Source organism: Ananas comosus, linkage group 4, assembly GCF_001540865.1.
Source record: "Ananas comosus cultivar F153 linkage group 4, ASM154086v1, whole genome shotgun sequence".
Lineage (NCBI taxonomy): Eukaryota > Viridiplantae > Streptophyta > Magnoliopsida > Poales > Bromeliaceae > Ananas > Ananas comosus.
Genome location: NC_033624.1, coordinates 15,451,738 through 15,473,199, shown reverse-complemented (window position 1 = coordinate 15,473,199; position 21,462 = coordinate 15,451,738). Strand labels below are relative to the sequence as shown.

At 38.9% G+C, this 21,462-nt stretch overlaps 5 protein-coding genes across 6 annotated transcripts; 4 read left to right on the top strand and 1 right to left on the bottom strand.

Annotated features, from left to right (window-relative positions):
- Positions 1,950-5,451, top strand: LOC109708759 (LIM domain-containing protein WLIM2b). Its single transcript, XM_020230579.1, has 5 exons — positions 1,950-2,413; positions 3,553-3,652; positions 3,746-3,780; positions 3,858-3,947; positions 4,992-5,451. The coding sequence occupies exons 1-5, from the start codon at positions 2,276-2,278 to the stop codon at positions 5,202-5,204; spliced, it is 576 nt and encodes a 191-aa protein (XP_020086168.1). The 5' UTR covers positions 1,950-2,275; the 3' UTR covers positions 5,205-5,451.
- On the top strand, positions 7,121-7,657 carry LOC109709146 (proliferating cell nuclear antigen-like). The gene is made up of 2 exons (XM_020231212.1): positions 7,121-7,445; positions 7,539-7,657. The coding sequence occupies exons 1-2, from the start codon at positions 7,121-7,123 to the stop codon at positions 7,655-7,657; spliced, it is 444 nt and encodes a 147-aa protein (XP_020086801.1).
- Positions 7,749-10,351, top strand: LOC109708757 (proliferating cell nuclear antigen-like). Its single transcript, XM_020230578.1, has 5 exons — positions 7,749-8,174; positions 8,282-8,434; positions 8,545-8,642; positions 9,381-9,816; positions 10,106-10,351. The coding sequence occupies exons 1-4, from the start codon at positions 7,856-7,858 to the stop codon at positions 9,603-9,605; spliced, it is 795 nt and encodes a 264-aa protein (XP_020086167.1). The 5' UTR covers positions 7,749-7,855; the 3' UTR covers positions 9,606-9,816; positions 10,106-10,351.
- Positions 11,177-18,291, top strand: LOC109708755 (probable amino-acid acetyltransferase NAGS1, chloroplastic). 2 transcript variants are annotated; one of them, XM_020230576.1, is made up of 11 exons: positions 11,177-11,782; positions 12,819-12,906; positions 13,513-13,721; positions 14,045-14,196; positions 14,536-14,806; positions 14,945-15,028; positions 15,466-15,563; positions 16,215-16,326; positions 16,432-16,591; positions 17,288-17,360; positions 17,832-18,291. In XM_020230576.1, exons 1-11 carry the CDS (start codon positions 11,447-11,449, stop codon positions 17,989-17,991), a joined length of 1,743 nt encoding a protein of 580 aa, XP_020086165.1. In that variant the 5' UTR covers positions 11,177-11,446; the 3' UTR covers positions 17,992-18,291. The 2 variants fall into 2 exon arrangements, with proteins under 2 accessions (XP_020086165.1, XP_020086164.1); XM_020230575.1 differs by having other exon boundaries at positions 11,178-11,782; positions 14,536-15,028.
- On the bottom strand, positions 18,292-21,458 carry LOC109708754 (pentatricopeptide repeat-containing protein At3g57430, chloroplastic-like). The gene is made up of 2 exons (XM_020230574.1): positions 18,937-21,458; positions 18,292-18,768 (listed from the first exon to the last, which is right to left on the bottom strand). The coding sequence occupies exon 1, from the start codon at positions 21,429-21,431 to the stop codon at positions 19,065-19,067; it is 2,367 nt and encodes a 788-aa protein (XP_020086163.1). The 5' UTR covers positions 21,432-21,458; the 3' UTR covers positions 18,292-18,768; positions 18,937-19,064.

Genomic DNA, 21,462 nt, shown 5'->3' with positions numbered 1-21,462 from the left:
GAGCAAAAAAGGGATGAACAGTAGCATGCCGAGAAAAACTAATAAGAGAAAAAAAAAAAGTTAAAGAGAGAAAAAAGAAAAATAGTATTTTGATTATTTTACTAAAAATTCGAACTGAATTTGTAAATATTTAAAATGATAGTCTATTTTAAAAAACTCGAAACCCAGAGAATTTTTTTGTTTGCAAATTGGCCGACTTTTAAATATTTTTTCATATAAAGTAAATCATTTCAGATAAAAGATGTTATCCTACAAAATTATAAATATTAAAAATTTTTAAAGAGTATAAATTATTTTTTTAAAAATTATCTTGAAAAGTTTTTACGCCAAATAAGTTATTTTTGAATAAATTATTTCGACTTTCAAATAAAACTTTAATAATATTATTATTATTAAATATTAAATGTGTGAAATATAATTTAATATAAAATAATGTTAAAGTGTGGAACGTTTGTTTCAGCTAAAGTTTTAGTTTGGTGAGCGTAAACTGATGGTCTTACCATCAACTAGTCTAACATCAATAAAAATTCAGCCTCTGGTCATATATTAGATTTTGTACTTTTCTAAAAGAATAATTTGGAATATTTTTTAAAAAATAAAAAACGTAAGTCCATTATTATCTATTGGATTTTCGTAATGTCTTTATGAATGACGGCAAAATTAGTACTTTATTCTTAATAAATTTGATTTATGGATAAATTGTAACTTCACCGATTCAAATGCCCGTCAAATTATCAAATTATCAACTTATATATAACTATTGTTAAACAAAAATTATGCCTCAATACAAAAACAAGGTTGAGAGATTTATTTTATATGATTAAAGCATATTCAAAATAGATGAAATCGTCAAGAATTATTCTAGATATTTTCAAATGGTATAAATTCTATCTAAATCAGCTAATCATCAATTTGGATATTTCATCATAAAAAATCAATTTTATAGTACTATAGTCTCCGTACTACCGATAATATTTTAGTTTAGTTCTATATATACTTTCATCAGTAAGATAATTTATTTTATTTCAGAAAAATTAAGTCAAACATAATATATCTTTGAGATAATTAGTTATATTTCTTACATATCAAATATTATATATATTTTAAAATGTATATAAAAATATGCTAAATAAAAAAAATTTATGCACCAAAACAAGTCCAAAATGCTGGTCGAACTCCCATGAGGAGAAGACACTGGGAATATGCCCAGCATATAGAGGGACGGAAAATTTTGACCGTCACAAATGATCTAGTTTAGTGTTTTTTTTTTTCTTTTTCTTTCTAAAGTAGATAAGTTTTTTATTAAAAAAATATAAAATCTTTCGAATAGCCGTCCAATCAAATTGCCTGGAATTCTAATCACACTCTTTTTAAGGAAAAAAATTCATTTTATTTTTTTATTTTTTTATTTGTACATCAACCATATAGAAAGAGAAAGAAAGAGATAGATGTGGATCTTTTAAATTCAAATAAAGCAAATAGCATGATGAAGTGGATAACGTGCTATTTTTTTTTCTCAGAATAAATGAGACAATGAGATTCTAAATATCCAAAAATTATTGATATAATAATAAAATTTATACCTGTAAAACAAAAGGCCAATTTGCATAACCCACACGTATCAATGATATATTTTTTGCCTTTTATTTGAAAATCAAAAGGTAAAAAATGCTGAGTTGGGTGAGCCCAATAGTAGTGTGCAGATCAGCTGTCCATCCTCGAAATACAGTGGAGCAAAACGCACACAGATTAGTTGATACACGTCAGGCGGAGGGACACGCGTCTTTCATGAGATGCATCGTCGTCATATCTCCTGTTCCGAGCTCCGTATTCTCGATCTCCCCCACCGAAACACAAAGGACAAACGCTTTTTGCTCACGTTTCGCGGTTGGCACCATCACCTTCTCCATTTATTTTTGTTTATTTTTGTTTTTACTTCTTCTTCATTATTATTGGTCGCTGCGTCTCCTCCCCCCGCCCCACTCGCGGCAAAAAGCTGCCAGTTGCCGGCTGAGGTTCGCCCCCCCCCCCATTTTTAGAACTTAGAAGCGATCGGCGCGACGAATCCTTGGGTTTTTCTTTTTCTTTTCAAATTTCTAATCGCGATTGTGTGAGATCTGGATCTGAGTTGGGGCTAGGGCGAGGAGCAAGGAGAGAGAAGCAGATTATTGTATTATAATAAAAATAATATTATTATTATTACTATTTTCTTTTGGGGGCGTTGTTGTGGGTGGGGAGAGAAAGAGGGGGGTTGGGGGAGGATTTGGAATTGGAGATGGCGGCGTTCGGCGGGACGACGCAGAAGTGCAAGGTGTGCGAGAAGACGGTGTATCTGATGGATCAGCTGAACGCCGACGGCGTCGCCTACCACAAATCCTGCTTCAAATGCAACCACTGCAAAGGAACCCTCCAGGTATCGCCTTTTGCTTTGCTTTGCTTTGTTTTGTTTTGTTTCCCGATTACCCTCGGGCTGAGTTTATTGTTTTCCTTTTTTTGTCGTCATTTTATATGCATAGCAAGAACTCCTCGTCAACTTTTAAAAGGGCCGGAATCAAATAGAGCCCTTCTAAATTCTGTAACCAAAAATTTGGTACAACAGCTTATAAAGCATTGGTGAGGCATGTGGAAGAGCATGCTAGAAATTTTGACCTATAAATTGTGGGAGATATTCATCACAGACATGGCAAATGTTGATGTTCTGTCCATCATAGATCTGGGATAATTAGTAGTGGTAACCACAATTAGAATATAGGTTCAACATGAGATATTTATATTTGTACGATCTAACTCTACTTTGTCCTTCGTAGGCTAGCTTTTTCTCATATTAAGGGAGATTTTAATTATCGCTTATTTGTCCTATGATATGTTAGGATGGAATTGAAAATGTGAAACAACCGTTGTACTCTAAAAGCTTAAGCTTAGCTTTTAGAGTACAACGGTTGTTTCACATGGTATCAGAGCAGGAGATCCTGAGTTCGAGTCACGCCAGGCTCCTGGCATATTAATTTTCTCCCATTTAATTCAAGCCCACGTTATAGGCCGACTAAAAAGTCTCGAGCCCAGACATTAGGGAGAGTGTTAAATATAAAAATGTTTAAACACCGTTCTCTAATAGCTTAAGTTTTTAGAGTACACGGTTGTTTCACAGTGAGATTAGTTCTAATATTTGACAGCAGAACTTTCATTAGACGCCAAAGCAGCTAAATCTATCTCCAATTTAGTGAAATAGAGGGATGTATTCATTCTTTGTAGCTCTGTACGTATAACTAGCTAATGTTTTCTGTATTTGTGGCATTTGCCAAGACGATGAAGTTCAACTTTGCCTTTTTATCTTTGCCGTTGTTGTGTTATTCTCATCGACCTAGGTTAGTTGTAGCATCTATCTATCATGATCTGCTGAATCAGTCTTGAAAGTTGCAGAGGGAGCTTCGTATCTGAGATTACCTCTTAACTTATGCATGTTTAGTGGCATACAAAAGAGGGTCAAAAATGTTCTGCAGCTCCTGCTCAAAATTAATATCTAACCTTTCTTCCTCTATTTATTTTTGCCAGCTTAGCAATTATTCATCTATTGAAGGTGTTCTGTATTGCAAGCCTCATTTTGAGCAACTCTTCAAGGAGACAGGCAGCTACAACAAGAGCTTTCAGTCACGTAATGCTTTATTACAATGTAACTCGAATACGGATTGATCGTATTTTACATATATTGGTGTTTGATTGCCCTCTCTCTTTGGTTTTCTTGTAGCTGCAAAGTCAGCCGAGAAGATAACACCCGAACTGGTAAGTTTAAGATGGCCATTACTTCTTTTCTTCCGTCGTTTAAGGGTTGATTCCATCTAATACAACTCTTACCACAGACTAGGTCTCCGAGCAAAGCTGCTGGCATGTTCTCAGGAACGCAAGAAAAATGTGCTACTTGTGGCAAAACAGCATATCCTCTTGAGAAGGTTTGACAGAAAACTGCTTATTACTTTTCTAGTTTTAAAGATTGTTTTATTGGCATGAACAGTTTCTTCCATCATTTCATTGATATCGCTGAAGTTTTGTTTTCTCCATTATCTCACACACGTAGCTTCACATGCTACTATGAAACTGTATCCCAGTTAGTGATCAAACCATTTTGTAAGATATTTTGTGCTTTCGGGGCCGTCGAAGATGATAAAATCTAGCAGACCTAATGGGAGAATAAAAGATTTGCGCTTAATATCGATAGAAGTTCTGAAGTTATTACAGGCCAAGCCGTTGTCTTTGTATTGCCAAAGTTGTTTTGGGCATTGAAGTGCAGGAGTTTATTCAGTCTGACTTTACATAATTTAGGTAGTTGAAAACTGCAGCTTGATTTTTAAAAAATGTGCTATGAAATTCTGAAGCTTTCTTGTGCCGAAGAGAGTAAGACCTTGGCTGCTGGGGTCCAGCAGGGAAACATTGGCTCCTTTTAGATCAAGTTGCAGACGTCCCAATTTGGATGCTTTTAGTTGTTGCAATGACTTTCAATTTGCTTCAAAATTCACAAATTCAAATAATCAAGTTAAAAAAGAAACTTAACGTCAATGCACATGTATTGATTTGATTCATAGGATCACTGTGTAGCTATAGGAGGTTGAGTTCCCTAGTTTATTTATCTGGTAAATTCTAATTAAAACTATCCAGCTTACTTCCAGTAGTATGTTTATGGACAAGATAACAAATAGATTGTTAGAGTTCTTGACATGGGATGGCATCTTATGGATGGGGAGAGCATATGGAGTTTACTTATCACTGATACACCAGCCACCATCAGCACAATCACCTTTCAAGCTTTGCCAACGACACGTGTAGATAAGCTGTTTGCGAGACTTTCTAAGTTGAACTGAATAAGGTGGCTTCCTTCGTGCATTGCCGTATTCTAAGTCTATAATAAGCTTCTGCCTGAACATTTTTGCTACTCTGCCCTTCACGGATGTACATTTCTTTGCTATTTGGTTATTACGCCTGCTTTCTGTACCTATCAGGTGACTGTTGAAGGGCAATCTTATCACAAGTCGTGTTTCAAATGCTCCCATGGAGGCTGCCCCATCTCTCCTTCTAATTATGCAGCTCTGGAAGGAATCCTCTACTGTAAGCACCACTTCTCGCAGCTTTTCAAGGAGAAGGGAAGTTACAATCACCTCATCAAGTGTGCTTCCATGAAGCGCACTGCACCAGCACCTGTCCCTGATGTCTGATCGGATTGTGCCCATCAAACTCAATTTCTGTGCAAGTTTATACCAATTGACCGTAGCATTGTTTTGTTTTTAAATGTTTCTACTCTTGCTGCTGGTTCTGGCTGTTAAGCAATCACACAGCCTGAATCTCGTTGGGTTTGTTCGCTCCTTGCTTGGTCGTTGTTGTGGTTGTGGTTGTGGAACACCTTTTTAACTCTATTTAAGTTAAACTGTCGAATTTATATCTACCATGTCTTTACCAGGGGAATTTATCTACCTTCTGATAGTTTTTAGCATGTGTTATTACGCATCGAGATCTGTTTTACACTGTTAAGGTGCCTTTGTCATAGCTAATGATGTCATGAGGTGAAAAGAAAAAATTATTTTGGAGAACTCAGAAGACATAATCGACTTAGATGGAATTTAAGTGGGCCTTTCCAACTGGAAACTGCGAGCCCTACAATTTGATTTCTTGTTAGCGTCACAGGATAATCAATAATGAGAACAACAGAAATGCTATGTCTACAATCCAACGGGGGGTTTTTAAAAAAAAAGAAAAAGAAAATGTGTTCCTGGATGACAGAAATGTAAGATTACAACCACAAAGTAAGGTAGTTGTAGGGCTAGCATTGCTGTATGGCTAAACAAAATTGAGTTCTAATTTTCTTCGCCAGAGAATAAAACGAAAAAAAAATTATGAGTTCTCATTGGGGCCTTCTAACGGTGACAAAGTGGGCGTGTACTATAATGAGCTTTCTTCGATTGTGCAGCCACATATCCCTGGCCTCTCCCAAGCCGGGCCACGCGGAGGGCGTTAACCTTTTGGACTGGGCTAGGATCCGGTCTAGCTCTTTGGGCTAGACCAGGTTATAGTTTAAGTAGCGTCGGTTATACTCGGAAAAATGTTACTAAAAATCGGAATGGTGCAGCGCAGGCGTGGTGGGCCCATCACTCACAGATTTAGAGGATAGAAATCTGGCTCCGATAAATAAAGAAAATATTTTATATTTAATATTTGATATTATATATATATATATATATATATATATAGAGAGAGAGAGAGAGAGAGAGAGAGAGAGAGAGAGAGAGAGTTGTGTTGGTATGCTTATGGAAGCACGGAGGCCTCCGTGCTTCCAATTTATTTTTGATGTTCGGACTTTTGAATCGACGATCGGCTCCGTTAGAGTTGATCTAGAGTATTTGAAGTACCTAAAAAATAAATTTTGTGATTTTTTGATATCATTTGCCTAGTGATCAAAGGGGCTCAAAATCAATAATTTTAACGGCCGTAGTGAGCCAGTTGCAAGTTTAACGGTGTAGAAATATTCAAATCATATAAAATTTTAATACAAAATTCTTTATACCATATAAAACAAGATAAATAATTTTGATCTAAAATTTTAATGTCATATAATCATATTTTGTGAGATTTTTATTTTCAGCCGTTGATTTTGAGCAACTTCGATCACTAGGCAAACGATATTAAAAAATCGTAAAATTTATTTTCTAGATACTTCAAATACTCTAGATCAAATCTAACGGAGCCGATCGTCGATTCGAAAGTCCGAATATCTAAAACAAAGTGAAAGCAAGGAGCCTCCGTGCTTTCATTAGCATCCTAATCGTACTATATATATATATATATATATATATATATATATATATATAACTTTTCCACCGCCTGATATAAATTTTTTTAAAAAACAAAAAAATTTTCCGCCGTCTCTCCTATTCAGCCTCTCTAATATTTGAAAAATTAAGTTGCGGCGGGAGACAGAACAATCTCGTGCTAAAGTTCCCTTTCGATTGTCCCTTAGTTTCGCCTCTACCAATTCCGTCACAAACTCCCTTCACCCCTTTCGACCCTGTAGCCACAACCGCTAGTCGTTTGGCGACTGGGGGATCATTCGGAGGGAAAGAAGAAAAAGGCGGGGGAGATGTTGGAGCTGCGTCTGGTGCAGGGTAGCCTGCTGAAGAAGGTGTTGGAGGCGATAAGGGAGCTGGTGAACGATGCCAACTTCGATTGCTCCGCCACGGGGTTCTCTCTGCAGGCCATGGATTCCAGCCACGTGGCGCTGGTGGCTCTCCTCCTCCGATCGGAGGGCTTCGAGCACTACCGCTGCGACCGCAACCTCTCCATGGGCATGAATCTCAACAACATGGCCAAGATGCTGCGATGCGCCGGCAACGACGACATCATCACCGTCAAGGCCGACGACGGCAGCGACACCGTCACCTTCATGTTCGAGTCAGCTCCACCTATAACTTCCTTTTTCTTCTTTTTCTCCCCATTTCTTTCTTCTAGGGGTCAGGGTTGGAGATCTTAGCGTTTGTGATCCCTTGCTTTATGATCAGATCAAGACAAGATCGCCGACTTTGAGATGAAGCTCATGGACATAGATAGCGAGCATCTCGGCATTCCGGATTCCGAGNATATATTTTTTTCCGCCGCCTCTTCTATTCCGGCTGTCTAATTTTTTGAAAAATTAAGTTGCGGCGGGAGACAGAACAATCTCCCGCTAAAGTTCCCTTTCGATTGTCCCTTCAGTTTCGCCTCTACCAATTCCGTCACAATCTCCCTTCACCCCTTTCTTTCGATCCTGTAGCCACAAACGCTAGTCGTTTGGCGACTAGGGGATCATTCGGAGGGAAGGGAGAAAAAGGCGGGGGAGATGTTGGAGCTGCGTCTGGTGCAGGGTAGCCTGCTGAACAAGGTGTTGGAGGCGATAAGGGAGCTGGTGAACGATGCCAACTTCGACTGCTCCGCCACGGGGTTCTCCCTGCAGGCCATGGATTCCAGTCACGTGGCTCTTGTGGCGCTCCTCCTCCGATCGGAGGGCGTCGAGCACTACCGCTGCGACCGCAACCTCTCCATGGGCATGAACCTCAACAACATGGCCAAGATGCTGCGATGCTCCGGCAACGACGACATCATCACCGTCAAGGCCGACGACGGCAGCGACACCGTCACCTTCATGTTCGAGAGCCCTAGTCAGCTCCACCTAATAACTTCCTTTTTCTTCTTTTTCTCCCCATTTCCTTCTTCTAGGGTCAGGGTTGGAGATCTTAGTGTTTGTGATCCCTTGGTTTATGATCAGATCAAGACAAGATCGCCGACTTTGAGATGAAGCTCATGGACATAGATAGCGAGCATCTCGGCATTCCGGATTCCGAGTACCAAGCTACCGTGCGAATGCCGTCGGCAGAGTTTGCGAGGATATGCAAGGATCTAAGCAGCATCGGAGATACTGGTATTTTATTGATCTGTAGTAGCTTTATTGCATTTCTCTCTTTGTACGTGTCGTGCCGTTGTTAAAATCCCTGCAATTTGATCGTATCCATGTCGATTGTTGGCTTGCAGTTGTGATTTCGGTCACAAAGGAAGGAGTGAAGTTCTCGGCTGCTGGGGACATCGGAACAGCAAATATTGTTTGCAGGCAGAATAAGACTGTTGATAAGGTGAATCTAATTGTGATGGGAATGTCATGTTTGTTTCTTACATTAAGAGATTACCTACCTTTTTCTCAAAAAAAGAGATTACCTACCTACTGTATGAGCAATCTGTCTCCTTCTAAATTAGAATAAATGTGGTGTGCTGTACAACACAGTCATGGTATATAGGCGTTCAGTTGTAGGATTTCTTGACCTAAGGAAAGGGTCCACTGTGTGTTGCACAGAATCCCTCAATATCTCCTAAGCTGTTATGGTTTTTAGGCCTTGATTACAGTTGTGTTCTTATGTTCTGATGATAACAAATTAGTCCATAAAATTTGCCTCACGTACAAATAAGTGATTTTGTAAACCCATCTTTTCGAAAAAGGTGCCACGTGGAGTGCCAGTTCTAGAGTTGGCCAATATAAGAGTGTTTGTATTTTATTTTCAAATGTCAATACAAAGTTTTTTTGGCTTCTATTTCAATGATGATGCTGATGTGGTTGCTACTTCGTTGGTAAGCTGATGTATTTACTTGATTGTCAGAATAAGCATCGAGGGCTGAATTGTTAAAATAGGTTAATTTGCGGACGTAATAAAAAATGGGATCAAGCTTTGGGGACTGTAATTTTAATTAACATTTCTACATTTATAGTTGATTGTTTGGTCTTCTACTTTTATTTTTAATCGGAGAGTGATCTATAGGAAATTACTTTCATGGAAAGTTCGGAAGATTTATTTAAGGACATCCTTTTTCCTGTGCAGCCAGAGGAAGCCACCGTCATAGAGATGCAAGAGCCAGTGTCCTTAACTTTTGCTCTGAGGTATATGAACTCCTTCACCAAGGCAACACCATTGTCTGAGACGGTAGCTATTAGTCTTTCTTCTGAGCTGCCTGTGGTGGTTGAGTACAAGATCGCAGAAATGGGCTATATCAGGTTTTACTTGGCACCAAAGATTGAAGAGGATGATGAGGAGATGAAGTCATAAAGATATGAGAGGAGATGAGGATGTGAATGCATAAACTCATCTTGTTATCGGCCCCCTCTTCTTTGTCCTCTGCTACCTTCATCTCCTTCCTTATTTGCCACTTTGCCTGCAAAGATGTAGTCTCTTTAGATTTTTTTTTTATTTTCAAGTGCTCTAATTATTCTCGGTTTCTTAGATGTGGACACTGGGTGGGGAGACATGCCTGTCTAAGGTACATTTTTCTTTCGTTTTCCTGCCAAGAGAATTCAACCTAACGTTATGTTCTTTGTCTTGTATATCTGCACATTACTGTTTTGAAGCCATTTCCATTCAATAAATGCACTTTATTGGAATAAAATGGGATCGATGAATCCATAATATTGGCACTATGAAAAGCTCTTTCAGTAATTAATCATTTGCATGATGTGGCAATCAATTTCTGTAACATGTTAGTTGCTCACTTTATTTAGTAAACATTGTTGAATTGCTATCTCTTCTTGACTATATTTTGTTCTCTGTAGGTGGAAATTGTTTAATTTATTGTTCTTCTGAATGGCATTGCTGTTCGGGTTGAAGATTTATCTTGGCTTTCAATGATCCGGAGCATCTGCACCTACTGGAAATTGGTATTGGATTCTTAGTCCTTTATCACTGATGTTGCAGATTTTCTTCTGTAATTAGCTCTGTATGTCCTGGAGTATTCATAATATTCAAAGTATGATCATTGAAGCTCCAACAATGAATGGGTTGACCTGCATTTGTGTTCAGATTTGTGGTTGTTTCTAGTGCTTAAAATGAATGGATTAACAAGACTACCTGGGTGCTAAAATGATTGTGTCAGATTCACTATCAATACTTACCCGGCTACTAATACAGCATGTTGGCAAAATTTTTTGAACCTCTTCTTTCGAGATGCTATTAAAGGCAAGCATCAAAGTAAATTGGTAAACCCGACAGTAAGCATGCCGTTGGGCATTATGAGTAATATAGCATTAGAAGCAAGAAATTTTCGTTTTTCCCTTCGAGTAGAAGCAGCAAAACTTCATAGCTTGAAAAGCTGCATACATTTAGCATGTTCCTCAAATTGTATATCTTATGGTGTTTTTTTGAATGTGAATCTGGTATTTATGGGTATCAACTATTATACCTGTAGGAGATTTGGATCGACATAATTGTAAATCGGCTGTAAATCAAAATTAATACTATGGAGATTTACTTCCTAATCATAGACTACATTTTGGATGTTTTAATGAAAGACTGTATCAGACATTCAGACCTTTTTGAAGAAAACCTGCTTTTATGAATTGAGCCTACTTCTAGGGGCGGATTTGTACATCCGACAGTAAAATTAATATTTTATTTATTAAATTTAATATACAACCATATCATAATCACGTTATGCTAATATAAATTCCTCCCACAATTTTTTTTTCAAGTACCTGACCTTAGTGACGTTTTGTATTAACAATAACTGTGGCAGCTCAAATAATTTTGTGGTGGTCCACCTCGTACTTATCAGATAATTGATTGTCTGGGCTTCCGTGGATATTTTATCTCGGCCCTGTGAGAGCGTAGCGAGTCGATTCCAACCGTTTGTCGCGCTCCGATTTCCGTTTCTCCGATTCCCCTGCAATAGGAATAGAGAGAGAGAGAGAGGCCGAGCCACCACCCCCCCACTGTCTAGTACCTTCCGCGCCCGCCAAATAAAGAGGCCGCTCAGCGACTCCCTTCCATAACAACACCCCCCACCCCGCGCCGCCGCTTCGCTTCGAGCGCCTCTTCTTCTTCCCCGTCCCCACCCCGACCCCCTCTCGATTAGGGTTTCTCTTCTCTAATCCTCCACCTCCGCCGCTCCTTCGTCCATGGCGGCGTCCTGCTCCAAGCTATGGATCTCTCCAAGCGGCGGCGTCGGGATATCGCCGAATCGGGGCAAGACGACCCTCCGATTCCCCACTTCCCGAGTCGTCTCCGGCTCCGGCCGCCGCATTCTTGGACGCGGCGCTCGCGCGATCCGATGCAGCTTGGACGTCGATTCGGACAACGGGGCGTCGAATGGGTTTTCGTATAGGGAGAACGAGCAGTTTGTGGGGTGGTTTCGGCAAGCTTGGCCGTACATAAGGGGCCACAGGGGCAGCACCTTCGTCGTCGTGATATCGGGTGAGATCGTAGATAGCCCCTACTTGGATACCATACTCCAGGTATCGTACCTTACTTCTTCTTTGTGCTCTCCCCATTTTCCTTGCTCATTTTCAAATTTTTAAATGTTAACGGGCATGGTTCAACTGGTGAATCTGATATCAGATTAGAGAGGGTTTGGTGCATTTCGATTCTATATGTTGTAACGGGAGAGACTGATTCTTGGTATAAGATCTTGGAGTTCTTTCTTATGTAACCCCTTACATGATTCGAAGAGTCTATGTTCTAACCGAAAATATGTTGAAACTGATGCTTAGTAGATTCCAGCAAAGCATTGCTGCATAAAAGCCAAAGACAAATGTGCTTTATGATTTTTCTCTTTTTCATGTCGAGGAGAAGGATAATAATAAAAGTAACAAAAGTAATAACTTAAAAAATTAATAGGTACTGTCGAAGTTTAAATATGTGATAGTCCCAAATTGTCTTATTATGCTACTGTTTCTATCAATTTTTGTATATGTCATGCACCTTTCTCTTTATCTTATGTACTTGTATGCCTGCATATGTATAGAGAAGGATACAAATAAATCTGGCTCAATGGTTAACTGGTATTTCTTCCTATCACGGGCTTCATGGTTTATGCTGATTATGATTGTGAGTAGGATATGAGTATATTTGAGCTTGATTTGATCCCCAACAACCCAACTAATCTCGTGTCTTTTTCTTTTGAGAGTTAAATATTTTTATTTAGTCTAATTCTAGATCTTGAATTATGGTTCTTGATGCAATTTTTTCCTTTCTCATGAAAGTGTTCTTGATATGATGTAACAGTTGGAATGTTGTTTATTTGCATATCATAGATCTTATTGTTCAGCTAATTGGTGGCTGAATTTATTGTTTCCTATATTGTTATATTTTTTAATCTTGTCAACTTTGAAATTGTAATTTTAAGTGTTGTAATTTGGCATTTTGTAAGAGGACTTCTTGCTTTGCCCCTGATTAGAGGATCTTAAACTCCAGAACACCTTGCAACTTAGCAGTAGCTTTTACCGTAAAGGTTTTTCAGTAGATATTATATACATGTGTATCTTTTGGCAGGATATTTCACTGCTGCATGGTCTGGGTATTAACTTTGTTATAGTCCCTGGAACTTGCGTTCAAATTGACAAAATCTTGGCAGAGAGAGGTGAGCATATCTTTTATAATTTCAAATATTGTCTTGTAGATCTGAATGTAATTATTGGACTGCTAAAATCACATTCATGGTGCCTTATTAAGTATTACTATTTTGACATATGTGGTTACAAATAGTTTCTTTTTTATGAGTGAACCTCTTTGTACCTTTGTTAATAGAGGAAAAAAAAAGAGGCTGTATATCTTATATTTGAACCTTATCTTGCTCCACTTTATCGTGCTGAGTTTGCTCAAGTACTTCTTGAAGTCAAATTTGAACTTAAAACTTTTACTATCTTCTGTATAATCAATTTTTTTGTAATTTTAATCATTTTAATCACTTTATATTGAGCTTAACACTAACCTGAGTTGAGCTGTTGGTGAGGTGGCTTGATTATTTTTGATATCTCCACCCTTTGGACAGTTGTTGTTTGGCTTTGATTTTAAGACAACGTGGAGTTGGATTTTTATGCCATCGGATAGTACCTTTTTATCTGCAGAACATAACTGATAATGCATGTTTAACGTACTTTCTTAGTCATTTCTTTGTGCAAGTGATCATCCTACTTATATAAATCTAGCTCTTACACACACTCAGCATAATATATTGTACTTTTAGGAAGGGAGCCCAAGTATGTTGGTCGCTATAGAATCACAGATTCTGCTTCTCTAGAGGCAGCAATGGAAGCTGCTGGAAGGATACGCCTCACAATAGAGGCAAAGCTTTCTCCTGGACCTCCAATACTGAGTCTTCGGCGACATGGTGATAATAGTCGTTGGCATGAACTTGGTGTTGCTGTCGCAAGTGGGAATTTTCTTGCAGCTAAGGTGATAATCTTAGATGTCTTACTAGAATTGAATCTGCAAAAGTCATTATAGCATTCATGCTTAGCTTTTTTACTTGTTTTGGACCATTTGTCAGCTAATAAAGAGGATGGAGCTATGAAAGGAATTTTTGAGACTTATTTACCACTATTCTTGTTGCATCTTTCTGCCTCAGTACCTCTTCAGAAGAAGATTTGACTTATTGACTCGTTGATACTAAAAGCTATCCCTAGTGCTCTTTTCTTTCTATTCGCTTCATTATTATTTATTTCTTAATTGCATGTCTATAGATTTATAATGCTGAAGTAACTTGCTTTTCTTGGCAGAGAAGAGGTGTGGTTGATGGCAACGATTTTGGAGCCACTGGAGAAGTTAAAAAGATAAATGTTTGCAGTATAAGAGAAAGACTCGACAGGGATTGTATAGTGGTAGTAAGCAATCTGGGCTACTCCAGTGCAGGAGAGGTTCTAAATTGCAAGTATGTTGATCATCTTATGCCGGAGCCCTCTACCATCTGTCCTTAGTTTCATCCTTTGTAGCTTTTGTCTTGGAAAATATATCAATCTAGATCGATGAAACTAGTGTATTTACTTTATTACGCCCATGCATGGTCTTTTCTTTCTTTATCATGCAATAGTAAGCTTCTGTCTTATCAAGAATGTTGCTTCCTTTATTAACAATTTCCTTTTTCTGAGTCACCTACATGATGAGTTTGTTCTGCATTTATTTTTACTCTCTTGAAATTTTCTGTTAGTCTTACCATTTCTATGTAATGATTAATGTTTCAATAAACAATTTCATCTTTCTCATTCTTCAGCACCTACGAAGTCGCCACTGCATGTGCCTTGGCCATTGAGGCAGACAAACTGATCTGTATTGTAGATGGTCGAATTCTTGATCAGAATGGGCGACTTATTCGTTTCTTGACTCTGGAAGATGCTGACCTGTTGATAAGAAAGAGAGCTACACAGAGTGAAACAGCTGCAAACTATGTCAAAAAGGTGGATGAGGAAGATATCATTAGAAAGAAAGTTGAGCAGAGTGAAATAGCTGCAAACTATGTCAATGACGCCAGTGAAGAAAATACAGTTAGTTCATACAATCCTCATTTTAAAAGCACTAACAATAGTCCCTCGAGTAACAAAGGCTTCAGTGAAACATATAATGCCACATTTCAAAATGGTGTTGGGTTTGACAATGGGAATGGTCTGTGGGCTGGTGAACAGGGGTTTGCTATTGGTGGTGAAGAGAGATTGAGCAGATTAAATGGTTACCTTTCAGAATTGGCGGCTGCGGCATTTGTTTGCCGGGTAAGGCTCTTGGTTCATTTTAATACCATTTTACGTACTTAGCATGATACATGTATATACTCTACTTCTATCATGTATATTTAACTTTTTGCTGAGATTCTTACCTGCAATTCAGCTTTAAAGTTGTACATATATATACTCTGGACCTTCCACTTGTACCCTACAGTAAACTCACTTAGACAAGCAACTTTTGAGATTCTTAAATTTGCCAGTCCTTTGCATCAGTTGTGCTGTTATAATTAGTTTTTTTTTTTTTTTCGTGTGTGTGGTATTATTACTTTTCCAATATACTTGTAGATAAGCTGATCTTTGATTTCTTGATAGGATCTTTGATCTTTGGACAAGCTCACTATTTGGCATGGCTGGAGCTTCTGCAGAGTTTTTGGGGGCCACGAAATTACTTTTAATTAAGGGTTGTGATCTTGCTTCTTTTGTAGGGTGGAGTCCAAAGAGTTCATCTGATAGACGGTACACTTGGTGGAGCCTTGCTTCTGGAGTTATTTACGAGAGATGGAGTAGGGACTATGGTGGCTAGGTAAATTGTCATCTCCACTAATACCGTCAATCTGCTCTTTCACCGATTTTTTGTCTATGCAGTGCCTCTACTTCCTCCATTTTTTAAGGCAAATCATGATGTCTATTTGCTCTGAGAAGTCTATATTTCTAATTGCTTATTTTTTGAAAAATATACATAAGCCTCTCAAAATTTTCATTCTGGTTTCTCCCTTATTGCCGGTGCGATTGATAATGTATTCAATATTTGGAGCAGAATGGGTTGCTCGACGTTCAAGAATTAAGTGTCAATCTTAAAATTTTAGAAGTGTTACTTTTATAGATATTCTACTTGGATATGCTAATTGGTATGCATTGGATATTTAATTGCTGTACCTTTTTATTTGCTGTAGAGTTTGACACAATTTGTAGGATACTTCTTAAATCTTTATTGCAGTTAATCAATGATATCAACTATACTGTTGAATAGTATTATCGCGAACTTGCTTTATGATATTAAGTTTTTCAAAGCTTAGTAATAGGTATCTGATCATTTGTTAGGACTGACTACTGAGAAGTTCCTATCAGTTATACTTAAACAATTGGAAATGCTCTTTAATCTAGTCATAACCTATCTTCTAGCAATATTACATATGATTTACCTCACTAATATTACATGCTTCATTCGTTGCAGTGATCTATATGAGGGGACTCGGATGGCTACAGAGGCAGATCTCCCTGGTATAAGGAAACTAATTCAACCTTTAGAACAATCAGGTGCATTAATCCGAAGGACAAATGAAGAGGTCAATTCTCTATATTTTCCTCTCAAAACCTAAGTTTTTGTTGTAGGCAAAAGCTAGTTGAAGCATCTCAACTATATAAGGAATAAATTGGATTGTTCATTGCAGCTTCTTAAATCATTGGATTCATTTATCGTTGTGGAAAGAGACGGTTCACTAATTGCTTGTGCCGCACTTTTCCCTTTCTTTGAGGAAAAGTGTGGTGAGGTTGCTGCCGTCGCTGTCTCTCCTGAATGCCGTGGGCACGGACAAGGAGACAAATTGCTTGGTACATTGGTTATTTTTTTATTTTAACCTCTAAATTGCAAAATCTAGATCTGTTGATATTATTGATATTTGGCATATGTGGAATCAAATTAGAGTAGCAGATTCTCCCAAGTTTACTATTTTTACTTTTTGTTCAAAATGAAGAACATCGATGTTGTTTATCAAATCTATGTTCATAAGCTCCTCTTGCGGTCCCGTGGGGAATTACTGGCTGAACGTAGGGGACCACCCATTCCGATCTCTACTTTCATTCTACGTGCTAAACTCTTGTCTTAAAGAAAATAATTTTTAGATTAATAAAAGGCTACATTTCAAAGTATTGCAGATATATGTCATGTGCCAAAATTGATTCATATGGATTGAATTCCCTTGATTATGCAGCATTACAACCTCTCTAGAAAAGATATCTTCAATATTGTCCCTTGGACATTGTCATTAACTCTGAAATTGGCTGTCGACTTGAACACTGACCTCCCAAAAACCCCCATCAAAACTCCCATCTTAGGGGAAAGAGAGTCGAGGGTCGTGTTTATGAGTATTGTTGAAACTTTGTTATTTTGTCTTTTGAGTTTTATCAAATAAGATTTTTCTGCTTCCGAACTTTGCTTATTGACCTCGTTGGTGTCATCAACAGTGTACTTCAATGTATATTTATTTTGAACCACTAGAGTTGAAGCTGGATAACGATTTTCTGCAGACTATGTAGAGAAGAAGGCATCCTCTCTTGGAATAGAGAAACTTTTCCTGCTTACAACTCGGGCAGCAGACTGGTATGTTGCGCAAATTACTGTTTTAGCTCTCTTAATGCATAACTACTTCAGAGTTATGACCAACGATCGTGCACCTTATTATTATTATCTATTTAGTTCTTGCCTTTAATATAACATAGACTCACTGAGCTCCTCGTATAGAACCATACAAGCTAAACTAATGCCTAGCTGATTGGTATTGCTGATCTATCTAATTTTTGTCCTTTTTGGATAGCACGTTAAGGTTGAAGTTGCTTTAGTACAGCTGATGTCTTTTCTTCTCTTGTTGGTATGCCTTTTTAATAAAAATTGACTAAAATTACTAAACTAGCATGTCCTCAGGATATTGTGAAATATGACCAAATGGTGGTACAGGATTATTTGATTCCTTTATTGATTAGAATCGTATTAATATAAATATGACTTGCGTAGCATATTGTATTCGACCCAAGCCGTATTCCTGATATTGCTCTCTGGACTGAACTGATACAGGTTCGTGAGGCGTGGCTTTACAGAGTGTTCGATTGATTCTATTCCAGAGGAGAGGAGGAAGCGAATCAACCTCTCAAGGGGATCCAAATATTACATGAAAAGGTTGCATCCAGATCTTGGTGGGATTACCATAAAAAGGCCTTCCTTAGGGCATTATTAATCAAATTTTCTGTTCATAACCTATGGAAACTCATAGTCTTTTACAAAATTCAGCCATTTGAATTACCTAGATGTGAGTTGTTCAGTTGGTCTAATATACGGCATATTCAACACGGGAATTCAGAAAGGATGAGGATTACTCTTCTGAAACTTTTTTGCTGATCAAAAAACTAAACAAGACATTTTGCTCTAGGAAAAAATTTTGTAACCATTTAGTGAAATGCAGATCACATGAGATAAGCACGACCTTGTTCAATGTTCATTTTTTGCGGGTGAAATTTGAAGGGTTTAGTTTTCATTATTTACGCATTGAGAATTTCTGCTTGTTTATAAATTGCTCGTAGCATACAATGTTTAATAATTAGCATGAGAATTACATGAAGGCTTCTCTCTAAGTTGTTCTCTCCAGAAGGGCTAGAGCTCGGCTGCTTCATGTTGAGCATACACCTTGAATGATCTATTTCATGGTTTAATGCATGGTGAATACTACTCTCTTCTCTTTCAACCTGACATGTTGAGCATACACCTTGAATGACCTCTATTTCATGGCTTAATGCATGGTGAATACTACTCTCTTCTCTTTAAACCTGAAAGCCTTAATCTGCAGTTTATCAAATAAAATGGAGTGCTTGAACGTGGAGACAGGTTGAACCTGTGCCTTCATTCAGCAGAACAAGGTGTGCATGCGATGCGATAAGCATCATTATGCCATTAGAAGATTACTATTTGCCGTGCTTCTTGCACATCTTTTGCATGTGACTCAGCTACCCAATTTATCCTGATACAATCAAATTATTAGACATAGTCAGCATTGACATAATCGTCCATTAAAAAAAAGAAACCAGCACTGACAACTAAAGCGTCGTGTTATCCACAGCAGACAGTATACAAAAATTCAAAAAGAAAAGAAAAATAGAGCAGAAGCAAAAAGTATTGCTAAGAGTACCATCTGTTTATTTTCCACGGTGAGAACAACCCTTGAAGGATAGTTGCACTCGTTCGCTTCCTTCTGTAATATGTCATGCCATGACTTCCTCTGGGACTTAAACTAGCATGTCAATTCTCAAGTAGGAATTACCAAAAATCCCTGCACGAGCATATGCCATTCTCAAAATGATGAAAACGCGAAGAATCTCTGACGATTATCCTGCGGTTTGTGATCCTGGAGACCAGCTTTGTTACTGTGTGGCAGTCCCCACAAACACGCAAGTTCTTTATAATTTGTATTTCTGTCCCTGCTTCTGTATTTAACAGCGCAAATGATATTGCCAGCCTCTCGCTATGTGTATCGAGGAAAAATTCTTTCTCCTCTTCCTCCACATTCTGTAGCACCGAAGTTGTGTCTGGAACATGGCCCATCTTCTCCATCTCAGCTTGCAAATCATTCCATAAATTACGCATACTCTCATATTGTGGGTGGGACTGATCACCAACTATGAATGCATGATAAGCGTTCTTAATCTCAACCCAACTGCACCCAGGAGTCTTGTTCAGCCCGGTCAGACTCATTGCTGCTCTCAACTTTCGAGCATCAGTCCACCTACCAACATGAGCATATATGTTTGAGAGAACCACATACTGAGCAGCATTCCCAGGTTCCAATCTACTTAAGTTCTCAAGTGCAATTTCTCCCATTCTTATGTTTGAATGCATCTTACAAGCACCCAATAGAGCTCCCCAAACAGCAGCATCTGGAGCCAACGGCATTGTATAGATCAAGCTCAAAGCATCATCCAATTGACCAGCCCGGCCCAGCAAATCAACCATGCAAGCATAGTGTTCAAGGTGAGGCTCCAATCTGTGATTGTTTCTCATAGATTCGAATATCTTCTTCCCTTCTGTAACTGACCCTGCATGCCTGCAAGCTGATAAGGCTCCAAGATAGGTCAATGCATCAACCTCTATGCCACTATCTCTGACCTGTGAAAACAACGAGATCGCACTCTCCGCCTCTCCATGCAAGGCATAGCCAGCAAGCATCACATTCCAAGACACTATATCTTTGTACATCATTTGATTGAAGAAGTTGCAGGCATAATCGAGCTTTCCGCATTTAGAGTACATATCAATTAAACAGTTACCAACAGGTACATGAGACTCAAACCCCAACCTGATAACATAGGAGTGAAGAGCCAAACCTTCTTTTAGAGCAGCCAAGTATCCAGTTGCAGGAAGTACACTTACAACAGAAACCAAGTTGGGTTCAATATTCTCGCTTGTCATCTGGTGAAAAGTTGCGATTGCTTCGCTTGCCTGACCATTGTGCATGTATCCCGCTATCATGGTGTTCCATGAAATTACATCTTCATAAAACTTGGTCTCTAAGAACAAAGTCTCAGATGATGGAAGGTCGCCACACTTAGCATACATGTCTATGGTTGCATTTTTCACATGAAGGTCAGACTCAAACCCATACTTTATAACCATTCCGTGCATGCAAGCACCTTCCCTAATGGCATTTAAGAGAGCACAAGCTGGAAGAACACCGACCATTGTACAAGAATCTGGGTGCTGTCCAATCGATTGCAACTGATGAAACACTTGCAATGCCTTTTCTGCTTCCCCGGCCTGCGCATAACCATTAATTAAGGCATTCCAAGTCACAACATCTTTATGCAATAAACCATCAAAGAGAGTACGTGCCGACCGAAAAGACCCACATTTGGCATACATTGCTACCAACGCGGTCCCCAACGACACATCCAAGACTCTGTCCGGTTTGGATTTCAAGGCAAAGCAATGTATGCTTTTGCCGAGGTTCAAATCTGGCAAGTCTGCACAAGCTGGGAGAACACTAACTAGTGTGACCCTATTGGGTCTAATTCCATCCATTTGCATCTCTTGGAAAAGAGATATTGCCTTCCTGGGGCAGCCCGTTTGGACGAATGCCGATACCATCGCGGACCAAGCAATAATATCTCTTTTTTGTATCCCGTCAAAGAGCAATTCTGCTTTCTCCATCTCTCCGCACTTTGCATACATAGTCACGAGAGCTGTTTTGACTGCAACATCGAAGTACACTCCTTCCTCAACCGCATAACTGTGGATGCTCATCCCCATGTCCAAATCTGCAGTTTCTGCGGCAGCAGAGAGTGCGCTCACCACCGACACTCGGTTCAACTTTACATTCAATCTTCTGGACTCCTGAAAAAGCTCCAAGGCATCTCTGTACCGGCTGTTGTACACGTAACCGGCAATCATGGTTCCCCAAGAGACGCCATCCCTGCTACCGGCCAATCTATCAAAGACCTTGCGGGCAACGACAGTGCTTCCGCATTTGCAGTAAGTATCGACCAACCCATTAGCAACAACAGCGAGAAGGCATCTCCTAATAACGAGACCGTGAACTTCCCTGCACAAGAGAAGAGCAGAGTATTCACAAATAGCAGGAAGCAAGTTAAGAATGGAAACCGAGTCGGGCGCCCCGCCGGCGACCTGCATCCTCCGAAACAGAGCAAAAGCTTCACGAGGA

Excerpts from the sequence above, each read along its gene's own strand:
- LOC109708759 (XM_020230579.1), top strand. The coding sequence starts at position 2,276 with ATGGCGGCGTTCGGCGGGACGACGCAGAAGTGCAAGGTGTGCGAGAAG. Across the intron at positions 3,653-3,745 it reads CAACAAGAGCTTTCAGTCAC|CTGCAAAGTCAGCCGAGAAG; the intron begins GTAATGCTTTAT and ends GTTTTCTTGTAG. Across the intron at positions 3,781-3,857 it reads AGAAGATAACACCCGAACTG|ACTAGGTCTCCGAGCAAAGC; the intron begins GTAAGTTTAAGA and ends CTCTTACCACAG.
- LOC109708757 (XM_020230578.1), top strand. The coding sequence starts at position 7,856 with ATGTTGGAGCTGCGTCTGGTGCAGGGTAGCCTGCTGAACAAGGTGTTG. Across the intron at positions 8,175-8,281 it reads CTTCATGTTCGAGAGCCCTA|ATCAAGACAAGATCGCCGAC; the intron begins GTCAGCTCCACC and ends GTTTATGATCAG. Across the intron at positions 8,643-9,380 it reads AGAATAAGACTGTTGATAAG|CCAGAGGAAGCCACCGTCAT; the intron begins GTGAATCTAATT and ends TTTCCTGTGCAG.
- LOC109708755 (XM_020230575.1), top strand. The coding sequence starts at position 11,447 with ATGGCGGCGTCCTGCTCCAAGCTATGGATCTCTCCAAGCGGCGGCGTC. Across the intron at positions 13,722-14,044 it reads GGAATTTTCTTGCAGCTAAG|AGAAGAGGTGTGGTTGATGG; the intron begins GTGATAATCTTA and ends TTTTCTTGGCAG. Across the intron at positions 16,592-17,287 it reads ACAAGGAGACAAATTGCTTG|ACTATGTAGAGAAGAAGGCA; the intron begins GTACATTGGTTA and ends GATTTTCTGCAG.
- LOC109708754 (XM_020230574.1), bottom strand. The coding sequence starts at position 21,431 with ATGCAGGTCGCCGGCGGGGCGCCCGACTCGGTTTCCATTCTTAACTTG.